The 13227-nt window shown below is 36.4% G+C and overlaps 1 protein-coding gene across 3 annotated transcripts in view; it reads left to right on the top strand.

The window, feature by feature from the left end:
• Positions 1 to 13227, top strand: part of LOC106872459 (DNA excision repair protein ERCC-6) — a 38095-nt gene that overhangs the window by 12723 nt on the left and 12145 nt on the right. For all 3 annotated transcript variants that reach the window (XM_089351459.1, XM_089351458.1, XM_089351460.1), the window contains exons 9-17: positions 474 to 626; positions 1349 to 1484; positions 2362 to 2532; positions 4151 to 4327; positions 5493 to 5609; positions 6110 to 6205; positions 8186 to 8401; positions 11806 to 11916; positions 12651 to 12865. In XM_089351459.1, the coding sequence (XP_089207585.1) occupies positions 474 to 626; positions 1349 to 1484; positions 2362 to 2532; positions 4151 to 4327; positions 5493 to 5609; positions 6110 to 6205; positions 8186 to 8401; positions 11806 to 11916; positions 12651 to 12865 (1392 nt within the window). The remainder of the gene's footprint in view (positions 1 to 473; positions 627 to 1348; positions 1485 to 2361; positions 2533 to 4150; positions 4328 to 5492; positions 5610 to 6109; positions 6206 to 8185; positions 8402 to 11805; positions 11917 to 12650; positions 12866 to 13227) is intronic.

The following is a 13227-nucleotide window of genomic DNA, read 5'->3' as shown; positions in this document are numbered from 1 at the left end:
TCCTATGTCTCAAATGCACATGTATGGAAGTGAATATACTTACCTCACATATAGTAGGGATTAAATATCCAAACTAGAGAAAAACTCTCCAAAGCCAAAGCCTTGTCGATTTGGGAGATGGAAACTAAAAGAAGCCCATCATATGTGTGTGTGTGTGTCTGTGTGTGTGTACCCTTGTCTTGATGTCATGTGATGATTGTAGATGAGCTTTACTGTCACACAAGCAATGGTGTTCATTTTAGGTCTTCCATGAAAATTGTCTGGCCATTGGGAAATATTGCCCAGCTTGGAACCTAGCAATGATACAAAGAGCATCTGGCTATAGAAAAATCTGCTTCAACCAATTCCGTCTGACCCTTACAAGTTTAGAAAAGTAGATGTTAAATGATGATGATAAAGTTGTACATATTTTTTTAATGGAAGCTAAATTTGATTGTATATTGTTTCAATGAGATTTCTTTTATTTGTTGAAGGTATCAAAAGACTGGAGTTCGTTGGCTATGGGAGTTGCACTGCCAACAAGCTGGCGGAATTGTTGGTGATGAGATGGGTTTAGGAAAGACAATACAAACAATTAGCTTTTTAGCTGCTCTCCATCACAGTCAGCTGCATGATAAATCTTTGGGGTAAGTTAACTGCATAAAAAAACAAAAAAAAAAAAGACAAGCAAAATGCTAAAATATTCTTAAATCCTTCATTCGCTTTGGGGCATGCACCATTGACAACTTTTCTTCACTGTTCTTAACCTTGGACTGTCTTTTTCACTTTGCTCCTGTTAAATCCCAGCAGCTTTTTTATCTCTGCTTCAGTATCCCTCACTCCTGTAGATTCATATATTTCCAGGAGGGAAGGCTTTCTTTTCCCAGATCTTGTTGGTTTTCAATTGTTATTGATGTGTTTGTAACTTAGTTTTTCTCTAGGTAGGGTAGTTGGCCCTATGCAAACTCATTTTTATATCTGGGAAGAGGTGATTCTTAATAATCTTGTGACCTGTCAAGTATAGGAGGCCCTGGCAGGACCTTGTGCTTTGCTGGTTCAACTCACAGGGTCATTGATGCCTGCAAGCCACCACATAACAACATGACGGTCCTTGTGGTGGAATCTTCAATGCAAGGCATATATAGACTTGCAGGACATATACTCAAGCATATGTTTACAGATTTATTTTATGCTTGTATTTTTCTTTTACTGCAAAGATTTGTTCGAAACTGTAAATTTCAATATTACATGAAATATTCAAAAAAGCAATTTAAGTGTAGATAAATAATTTATTTGCATTGCTTTACAATCAGAATTCTTGAAAATATATGTTTTCATTATATATATTGTTGCTTTATTTAATTTGAAGGTATGTTGGTCTGGGTCCCTGCATAATCGTCTGTCCAACAACTGTCATGTATCAGTGGGTTCGTGAATTTCATAGTTGGTGGCCACAATGTCGAGTGGCAGTCCTTCATGCTACTGGATCATTTACAGGAAGTGAGGTACTGTACACTTTTATTTGATGTTTCGTTTGTTTGTTTTATAAGCTTTCTTATTCTTCTCAAATTCCTTATTTCTCCAAATGTCTCCACTTCACCTTCTGCTCATTTGTTGATTAATATCAATTTTTTTTTCCTAACTTCTTTCTTAACATTTACTTGCATTTAAGCATTTTCTCAAGTTTGCACTTTATTAAGATATAGATTTTTGTATTGTCCAATGTATTTTTTTTATCATTTAAATCTTTAAATACTTTATGTAAACATTTGGATATAAGGAATCAAATCTTTAAGGCTGGAAGCAAAATGGTTAAACTTTTTGATACTTGTGAAAAACTTTCAGGAAACTGAAAGAAAGCTGTCATGTATATATATATATATATATATATATATATATATATATATATATATATATGTATGTATGTATGTATGTATGTATGTATGTATGTATGTATGTATGTATGTGTGTGTGTGTGTGTGTGTGTGTGGGTGTGTGTGTGTGTGTGTGTGTGGGTGTGTGTGTGTGTGAGTTGATGTATCCCTGTCTTAATATCGTGTGATTGTTGTAAATGAGTGTCACTGCTACACAAGTGGTGTCCTTCATTTCCAAGCTTCTGTGGAAACATGTTCAGCCATGGAGAAAAAAAAAATGACCTTTGAAACACTTGAGGGTTGGTGACAAACAGCATCTGGCTGTAAAAAATCTGTCTCAACAAATTCCACCCGACCCATGCAAGCATGAAGAAGTGTATGTTTAAACAACGATGATTTTCATGGTGATGAGATCGTGAACATTTCTAATTATATTCTGTAATGAAATTTTCTTTACTTTGAACATGTTCTCTATCTTTGTCTCAATTTTTCTTTTTTTCTTAATCAGGAAAAACTTGTTTACAGCATCAACAACTGCTGTGGTATCCTAATAACTTCATACAATAATCTTGTTGCTCATAAAGACATCGTTATCAAACACAAATGGCATTATGTGATTTTAGATGAAGGTCACAAGATCCGAAATCCTGATGCTCAAGCTACTCTTGCATGTAAAATGGTAAGTCATGGTAATTCATTAATCATCATCATTTTATTAAATTTTTATTTCGCTTTTTCTAAGCAGCTTTTTGGTCTCAGTAGCATTGGTAACTAGCTCTACATATTTTGACACCAATATTAAAGAAAATACATTTTCAGACTTAGTAGTTGGATCATTTCTATTCTCAATTCATTGAGGCACCACTGAAAGTTTTGTTTTCATCTGATGTTATCTAATATCTCTTGAGCGAGACCACACTTCAAGACTAGTCTTCTGGTATGATCTGAACTTAGCACTGCAAACTAGCTAAATATCTGTCACTTATTTTCTACTGCTACTGCATACAATGGTTTTATTTACACAGGTGATAATTTACAGCTAAATGGACTGTTATATTTGTAAGTTAAGTAACTCGTGCATCATAACACAACACTAATGACATGATGCTGTTTCTAAGCATTGGCTTTTCAGTTGTCAATTTGCCATCTTGCAAAACCCAGGTGTTGCATACTTACTTCTTATCAAGTTTTTTTCTCAGCTTGGTTGATAAACTTAAGTGTATGCTAGTAACATATGAGTTACTGCTTCGTTCTCTATTATAATGATTTTAACAACACCCAGGTACTCTGTTTGTATCTTGCTTTCTCTTTCTTCCTTTTATATCTCAATTTTCACAGAATTAAGATAAGGTGCTTCTTAAGATTTCAAAAGAACAAAATTAAACCAAAATGAGAATAGAAATGATCCAACTACTAAGTCTGAAGATGTATTTTCTTTAATATTGGTGTCAAAATATATAGAGCTTGTCAGTCTGTCTCATCGTTTAGCAATATGAAGGATTACTAGGCTTAAAAAAAACCTTTGTTCGATCTTCATGAAATGAAATATAATTAAAAACACCACTAATGTTGTATTGCAGACTTCTGTAATTTATCCTAAAGATGGATGTAAAACTGTTGATGATATACATCTTAGAGTTCAATTCCCCTCTGCCGGATGATCCTGCTCATTTGGATATTTGCACAAGAACTAACCCTAACCCTAACCCTAACCCTTGACTATAAAGAACTAAATTTAATTTTAGAGATGTTTGCATATGAAGTGGCAGGAGTGGCTGTGTGGTAAGTAGCTTGCTTACCAACCACATGGTTCCTGGTTCATTCCCACTGAGTGGCACCTTGGGCAAGTGTCTTCTACTATAACCTCGGGCCGACCAAAGCTTTGTGAGTGGATTTGGTAGATGGAAACTGAAAAAAGCCTGTCGTATATATATATATATATATATATATATATATATATATATATGTATATGTTTGTGTGTCTGTGTTTGTCCCCCAGCATCACTTGACAACCGATGGTGGTGTGTTTATGTCCCCGTAACTTAGCGGTTTGGCAAAAGAGACCAATAGAATAAGTACTAGGCTTACAAAGAATAAGTCCTGGGGTCGATTTGCTCAACTAAAGGCAGTGCTCCAGCATGGCCACAGTCAAATGACTAAAACAAGGAAAAGAGAGTAAAAAGAGTGTATATCATTTTATCACTTTGGACGTTATTGTAAATTTTATTAGGATTTAATTACTTATGTTCTGTGCACTTTTTTTTTTGTTTAATGTTAATTTTTCTTTGTTCTCCAAGATTCGTACACCTCACCGCATAATCTTGTCTGGGTCACCAATTCAAAATAACTTGAAAGAACTATGGTCTCTGTTTGATTTTGTGTTCCCTGGAAAGCTTGGGACCCTCCCAGATTTCATGCAGCATTTCTCTGTCCCTATTGTTCAAGGTGGATATTCTAATGCAACAGAAGTACAAGTAAGTTTTAACATATTTGTTTAATCATAGTATTATACACCATCTTAAAAAAAAACTTCATATGTAAATGAATATGTAAATAAAATAGTATTATTATGTTATTAAAATACTTAACCCTTTGCCTGTCCAAAACATTTTTGTAAGTTTATCCTAAACATCCATGCCTGTTTTCAGACTTTTAGTTAAATCTTGTTTCATCCATTCTGAGTATTGTTAAGATTTCCTTTTATAAGTCCTAACTTAGTCTAATGATTGAAAAAAATTGGGAATGTGTATTATATGTGAGTGAAGGTGCATGGCTCAGTGGTTAAAGCATTGGGCTCGCAATCATGAGGTAGTGAGTTCAATTCCTGTACCAGGCTATGTGTTGCGTTCTTGAGCAAGACACTTTATTGCACATTGCTCCAGTTCACTCAGCTGTAGAAATGAGTTGCAACGTCGTCACTGGTGCCAAGCTGTTTCAGTCTTTGCCTTTCCCTTGAATAACATTGGTGACATGGAGAGAGGAGACTGGTATGCATGGGTGACTGCTGGTCTTCCACAAACAACCTTGCCTGGATTTGCACCTCAGAAGGGAAACTTTCTAGGTGCAATCCCATGGTCATTCATGACCAAAGGGGCCTTTACTCTTTTTTTTTTTTTTATCATATGTGATGCATGAATGCCACGGAAACATGCTGTGTATCACATGTTATACATTGGACAAGCAAAGGGTTAATAAACAGGGTAATACTGAGCTGTTCATTCATTGTAAAATCTCTTTAAGAGATTAATCAGGCATTTATGTCTGCTTTTAAGGGAAGCACAATGCTTGCCTGGTTAGGTTAAGTTATTCAAATTATTGAACACATAGTTAGAAGTCCAATCCATACTCTGTGCTTTGCTCGTAGGTTACATACCCATCTCCATGTATCTCATTCAGTTTAGCACACATAAATAATATTTCTTTAGTGTTATTTAGCCAGAACTGTCTTATATGTCTAATTTTTCCAACATGTCCAATTCCTATACAAAGGAAAAGACAAAACCAGATCCTTCTTCTTACTACAGCTCAGGAAATAAACAAAAAGTGTGAGATGTGAAAGACTGCTTAGTGGTAACTGTAAATTTTTCCATTGTATTCTAATTAGAAATGAGATAATAATTTGTTGCACTTTTCTATCAGGTCAAAACAGCATATAAATGTGCTTGTGTACTCAGAGATACAATTGGACCATACCTTTTAAGAAGGATGAAATCTGATGTGAAAATCAGTTTGGATCTTCCAGATAAAAATGAACAAGTAAGTGTTTTTGTGACTGATGTTATTAATCAGGCATTTATATCTGCTTCTATATCTTGCCTGGTTAGGTTAAGTTATTGCATTGTTTTTTTCTGTGTTCCTTTCTTTGGAAGAGCGTAGGCTCGAAACATTAAAGACCTCTTCACTTCCCAAGCATTATACTAATACATCTGTTTGTTGTCTACACTACCTGTCTTTGTCTTTTGTTTTTTTTTGCGAATTCTTCCCATATACTACACGCTCATGTGGTCACACCAGTTGATCCTGTCTCCTCTCATCACTTATGAACTTCTATGGATTCTCTACTGGACTTTCTACGCTTCAGCTACTTCTGCCTATGGATTACACAGGACTCCTCTGTTGATTATAATGTATATCAGAGCAGATAATTCTAATCTACATGTCTTTGTGCAAATACATAGAATTTTCTGTGTTGACTGACAGCATCACGAAAAGATTGTCACTTCCGTACCGTTATCAGAGTCTGCCTTATTATTCAGGTACTGTTCTGCAAACTTACAGAAGAACAACGAGATGTTTACCAAGAATACCTTGATTCTCGTGAGTGTCAGAACATCTTAGATGGCCGTTATAAGGTATGTACATATTAGTACATGTTTGTATGTGTTTGTGTATTTATTTGTTGATCATTTGTTTTATGCTTGCTTTTTACGTGCTAGCATGGGTTAGATAAATATGTTATTGAGGCATTGTTTTACAGCAAGATGGCATTGCCGATGCTAACATGTATCTGTTTTAAAGTAGCTGGTGTTTGGAAGGGCATCCAAATGTAGAAACCATGCCAATGCGAACATTGGAGCTTGATGCAGTCTTCTGGCTTACCAGTTCCTGTCAAACAGGCCAACCCATGCCAGCATGGAAAATGAACGTTAAATGATGATAACTGGTGCATGTTTATTCCTTTGTGGTAAAATGATGTGTGTGCACCCATCTCTGTTTTAAAACAACTTTAGTACTTGTTTTTTTTTCTTCGATATATAATATAATTTTTAAAAAGGTGCTACTAGACGTATAATACAATTTTTAAAAAGGCACAGTAAATTGTTACAAAGCACTGAAAATGTTACATCACAAAAGATATAAAAAAGACAATTGCTGCCTTCTAGAATAATCTGGCCTTCGTGCTGGTGGCACGTAAAAGCACCCACTACACTCTCTGAGTGGTTGGCGTTAGGAAGGGCATCCAGCTGTAGAAACTCTGCCAAATCAGATTGGAGCCTGGTGTAGCCATCTGGTTCACCAGTCCTCAGTCAAATCGTCCAACCCTTGCTAGCATGGAAAACGGACGTTAAACGATCTCTGTATCCTTTTTGTAGTTAAAGTATGGCTGTGTAGTTAAGAAGTTTGTTTTGCAGCAACATTGTTTCAGGTTCAATCCCACTGCACAGCACCTTGGGCAAGTGGCTTCTACTGTTGTCTTATGAGTGAATTTGGTTGATGTAAACTGTATATGTGTGTATTTGTGAAGGGGATGTGGCCAAGTAGTTAAGGTATTTGGCTCATGATCGTAGAGTTGTGATTTTGATACCTGGTAGCATGTTGTGTCCTTGAGCAAGATACTTTATTTCACATTGCTCTGGTCCACTCAACTGGCAAAAATGAGTTGTACTTGTATTTCAAAAGGCCAGCATTGTCACATTCTATATCATGCTGACTCTCTCAGAACTACATTAAGACTACTTGCATTTGTAAGTGCTCAGCCACTTGCACATCAACTTTCCAAGCTGACTGTTCCATTGCTTGGATTAACTGCAACCCCTGTTGTTGTAACCAACAGAGTGCCAGTGTATACTCTTTTACTCTTTTACTTGTTTCAGTCATTTGACTGTGGCCATGCTGGAGCACCGCCTTTTAGTCGAACTCATCGACCCCAGGACTTATTCTTTGTAAGCCTAGTACTTCTATCAGTCGCTTTTGCCGAACCGCTAAGTTACGGGGACATAAACACACCAGCATCGGTTGTCAAGCGATGTTGGGGGGGACAAACACAAACACACAAACATATACACACACAAACATATACACACACATACATATATATATATATATATATATATATATATATATATATATATATATATACATATACACGACGGGCTTCTTTTCAGTTTCCGTCTACTAAATCCTCTCACAAGGCTTTGGTCGGCCCGAAGCTATAGTAGTAGACACTTGCCCGAGGTGCCATGCAGTGGGACTGAACCTGGAACCATGTGGTTCGTAAGCAAGCTACTTACCACACAGCCACTCCTACGCCTCAGTGTAAATTTGCATGAATATTCATATTCGTAATTTCCTTGTTACTATTTGATGTTAACATTTCTTGACATTGTGATTGATCACTCTATGCTTTCAAAGAGCTCTGGAATGAAAAATATTTACTTGGAAATCATTTACTTAAAAAACAGGTAAGGGTTAGTGATAGGAAAAGCACTCATCTGTAAAATCCTGCTTCGAAATCAATTTCTATTCAAGCCATGCAAGCATGGAAAAATTACACATTGAATGAATGAATCAACAGAAGCTTCTTGTATTCTTAACTAAAATTTCTATCTCAGGTATTTGCTGGTTTGATAACTCTTCGTAAAATCTGCAACCATCCTGATATCAGCACAGGAGGTCCACGGGTTTACATTGGAGACGACATAGAAGAGGATGAGACTCTTGATTTTGGCTACTGGCGCAGATCAGGAAAGATGATTGTCATTAAGGGTCTCTTGCGTCTTTGGAAACAGCAAGGTCATCGAACATTATTATTTTCCCAAAGCAAAGTAGTAAGTATATATTTTATTTTTTTATTTGTTTCAATTGTTAGACTGTGACCATGTTGGGGCAACACCTTGAATAATTTTTAGTTGAATGAATTAATGCCACTACTAATCTTTTTTTTTTGAAGTCTGATACTTATTCTATTGGTCTCTTTTGCCAAACCACTAAGTTACGGGGATGTAAACGCACCAAAACTTGTTATCAAGCAGTGGTGAGAGACAAACACAGACACAAAGGCACACACACACACACGATGAGCTTCTTTCAGTTTCCACCTACCAAATCCATTCATAAGGCTTTGGTTGGCTTGAGGCTGTAGAAGACATTTGCTCAAGGGTGCCACACAGTATGACTGAACTCGGAAAATGAACATTAAATGATAACTGGTGCATGTTTATTCCTTTGTAGCAAAATGATGTATGTACACCCATCTCTGTTTTAAAACAATTTTACTACTTTCTTTGGGTTTTTTTTTTTCGACATATAATACAATTTTTGAAAAGGTGCTACTGGAACCAAGCTTCTTACCACACAGCCACAACCACACCTACTTGTTTATGTTATTATCAAAAGTTGCTCTTTTTTCTGTTAAATGAACACTGAACTTCCTCTGTTATAAATTCAGTAGAGAGATGTTTCTATATGCCCTATAAAGCATTGATAATAAGGATGCTCTGTATGTGATTTGATTCTCAACTGAATCATTTTTCTTAACTTTGTTCTCAGACCTTTCTCTGACAGGGACAAATGATTCCTGTCACTTTATCATCATCATCAGCAGCAACAGCAGCATTGTTGTAATATCCACTTTTCCATGCTTGCATGGGTCAGATGGAGTTTATTGGGGTAAATTTTTTATGGCTGGATGCCTTTCCTGTTGTCAATCCTGACCTGTTTTCAAGTAAGGCAATATTTCCTCCTTAGCTGGACTTGATTTTGCAGGATATTGGATATAAATGATATTCATTGACAAACAATCACATGATGTCAAGATAAGGAGACACAAACATTTCCACACACACGTGACTGTTATTTTTTCAGTTCCCATCTCACAAGGCTTTGGACTGCCTGAGGTTATAATACAAAACACTTGCCCAAGGTGTCATGCTGTGGGAGTGAACCTGGGACCAGGTGGCTGGGAAGCAAACTTCTTAATCACACAGCCATGTCTGCGCCCACTTGCTGTGCATCATTTACATTATTTGAAATTTGGCACAAGCAAAATCAATGACCCAGTCTTCAGCAATGTTACTGTCTTTATTTTTATTTGTTGTTGTTAATCTCCATGTCAGCCATGGTAGTTCAGTGATAAAAGGCTTTCCAGTCATGATCATCCCATCTGTTTAGCAATGTGTACAATATATGCAACTACATCATCCAAAGTGGGAGAATCTCAAGCAGACAAATATGATGTCTGGTAGCATAGCTGAGTGGGGGTGGGAGTTAGGTGATGCTTTTATGGGAGCAGCAATTTTGGGTCTGCTGTATAAGCCTGTAAAGGAGGTGGGGTGAGACAGGCTGGGAAAACTGAAGGGCTGCTCTTGGTGGTAGATACTCTAGCTATGCCACTAACCATGTTTTCAAAAAAACTATATTAGTGGAATTTTTCTTTGTTTTTTTTTTTTAAATTTTTTTTTTTTAATGAGAAGACAAAATAGAGTTTGTAATTAAATAATTCCTTATATGCAAAAAATGTTAGAAGTACAATATTCATTTGGTTGTTTCCTATTTAGTCTTCACTGTTCTCACCACTAGTGGGGGTGGTCTGGCTATCCTTATGTGAAACAATGATGTAAAGCAGTGTTCCGCAATCAGTATGCTGCAACACATTGGTGTGGCACAAGATGATGCTAGGTGTGCCGTGATGTAACCTGAATATAATTTTTTCCCTGTGCTTTTAGTTATATTTTTAGTTCAGATATGTGCCATTGAATTTTGAGAAGAATATAAGTGTACCACAATTGAAAAATGTTATGGAGCACTGATCTAAAGTATCCTATTTAAGATTTTAGAGTATGGTTTGAGGGAGATTTAGTTGCTATTTCTAGCATGTCTAGTGATCACATTGAGGCTTCTTCATTAACTTTGTTTTTGTTCAGTACTCTGAATTAATTTAATTTGTTTAAATGAAAAATAGGTACCACATGCACTTCCTGGTTGATAGGATAGGCTAACATTAAAAAGAAAAGGAGACACACAAGCTATGGGAAAATGGATAAATGAGAGTGAAAATTACTGAAATCTTTTTTCATCTTTTGTCACTTTTCAGCATTAATTTTCATTTCCCAAAGCTATAAGCAGTAATTTTCCCAGTTTCTCTTGTACATTTTCACATGTCTTGTTTCTTTTCTTTATTAAAGAAAGACACATACATTGAAGGACTAAAATGATTTTCATGTAATTTTAAATTAGAGTAATGTTTTTTCATATGACGACAGTTGTGTCAAGAAGTGATGATCACTAATTGTGGAGGGAATCTGTGGAAGAAATATACCCAGGAAGACATAGAACAAGGCAAGGCACACACACGACTGCATTGAACTCAATGCAGCCCTGCAGTTCATTGGATCCTCTTGGATCACCCCACCCATGTCAATATGGAAGGTTGATGCTATTTGGACATATATAAATATATTGTCGTTTTTAACATCCACTTTTCCATGCTTGCTCAGGTTGGATAAAGTTTACTGAGGCAGATTTTCTCTGGTTGGATGGCCAGACGTTTTCACAGGGTTTTGAAAATGAAGGACATTTATTTACAGCAATCATGTGATGTCATGACAAGAGACACAAATATACACAAAAAGCATCCACTACACTCTCTGAGTGGTTGGCGTTAGGAAGGGCATCCAGCTGTAGAAACTCTGCCAAATTAGATTGGAGCCTGGTGTAGCCATCCGGTTGCACCAGTCCTCAGTCAAATCGTCCAACCCATGCTAGCATGGAAAGCGGATGTTAAACGATGATGATGATGATGATACATACATTCCTTTATCTTTTATACTTTTCAGCCTTTAGGCTGTGACCATGCTGGAGTATCTCACATACACACACACACAACAGAATCTGGCATACCAGAGGACTGCACCAAGTTCTGATATCTGCTTTAGTATAGTTTCTATAGATGGATGCCCTTTGTAATGCCAACCACTTTACAGAGTGTTTTGGGTGCTTTTTTACATGGTACCAGCACTAGTCAGATCACCAAACAACTTGCAAGACAAAACCCCTCGAATGATTGGGAAGTAGTTTTAAGTGAGGTAGCTTTATGCCAGGTGATGAGAGGTTAAAGTTTGATAGTGAAACTGGAACAGCTATCTTGCTGTAAGGGTGACACATGGTTACCCCAGTTGGCAAAGAGAGAAGATGGTGGTGAAGACTAAAGTCCTGTTTTCTTTATTTCTTGCAGATGTTAGATATCTTTGAAGGTTTTTGCAAAAATAACAACTACTCCTACATAAGAATGGATGGAACGACAGCAATCTCTGCCAGGCAACCCCTTATTACTCGTTACAATGAAGTAAGTTAATGATTTTCACTAGAAAGTTTAAGGAGTAAAAAAATGAAAATAAATTAATATATTAAGCATTTTGTATTAAGCATTATCTGTGTCTTTTACCTTGTACATGTTTTCTTTTGGTCCTGGGACTATGGCCATGCTGGTGCTGTTTTGAAGAATTTTAGTTGAAAAATTGACCCCAGTACTTATGTTTCTTTTTAAAGTTTGATACTTATTCTATTGATCACTTTTGTTAAACTGCTAAGTTATGGCAATGTAAACAAACCAACACTGGTTGTGAAGCAGTGGTGGGTGTAATGACAGACACCAAGACACACATAGACATAGAAACACACACACACACACACACACACACACACACTCTCACATGCAACAGCTACAGGCTTCCACACAGTTTCTATCTGTCAGATTCTCTCACGAGGCATTAATCAGCTCAGTGCTAGGGTAGAAAACACTTGCCCAAGGTGCCACACAATGGAACTAAGCCTGAAACCATATGATTACAAAGTGAGGTTCTTAACCTCACAGCCATGCCTGCATCTATGAGCTGTATTATAAAAAGTTGTTTTCTTTAGAAATATTTTTACTGTATTCTCTAATTTATCTCATTAGGAAGAAAAAAATAGTCAATGATTGTATGTTTAACAAATCCACTTATATTTTAGATTATTAAAAAAAATAGGAGTTACATATTCAATATTTGTTAACAAGCCACCAATAAATTCTTCTTTCAGGACAGTTCTATTTATATATTTCTCTTAACAACAAGAGTTGGAGGACTAGGTGTAAATTTGACTGGCGCCAACCGTATTATTATCTATGATCCAGACTGGAACCCAAGCACTGACACGCAAGCCCGTGAACGTGCTTGGAGAATTGGACAGAAAAAGCAAGTCACAATATATAGGTTGCTTACATCAGGTACCATCGAAGAAAAAATTTACCACAGGTATGTTAATGCTGGTTCATGTTTTTTTTACTAATGATTAATTTTAAAAGCATTTTTATTTGTTCTCGTGTTAATGAAATTTTATTGTTTTTTTTCTTTTTACATGCTTTTCTCACTGCTAGCATGATGGGTGGGATGACTATAATACGAGGGGGTGCTGAAAAGATCCTGGCTTTGGGTAAAAGAAAATACAGGAGAATCAGTTAATTATGATTTTATTCGATATCTTCCCCTCTCAGATTCGCACACTTATTACAGTGGTCCTTCAGTTTTTCTAATTCCTGCTACCATTAAAGCCAGGATATGCTGCCCCCAGTAAATTTGTTGAAAGGTGGGTGTTTGTTGCAAGGATGGCCAGAGTG

This window comes from Octopus bimaculoides, chromosome 4 (assembly GCF_046866305.1).
Source record: "Octopus bimaculoides isolate indiv1 chromosome 4, ASM4686630v1, whole genome shotgun sequence".
In the NCBI taxonomy this organism is placed as follows: Eukaryota; Metazoa; Mollusca; class Cephalopoda; order Octopoda; family Octopodidae; genus Octopus; species Octopus bimaculoides.
This window is presented reverse-complemented; position numbering and strand designations above follow the sequence as displayed.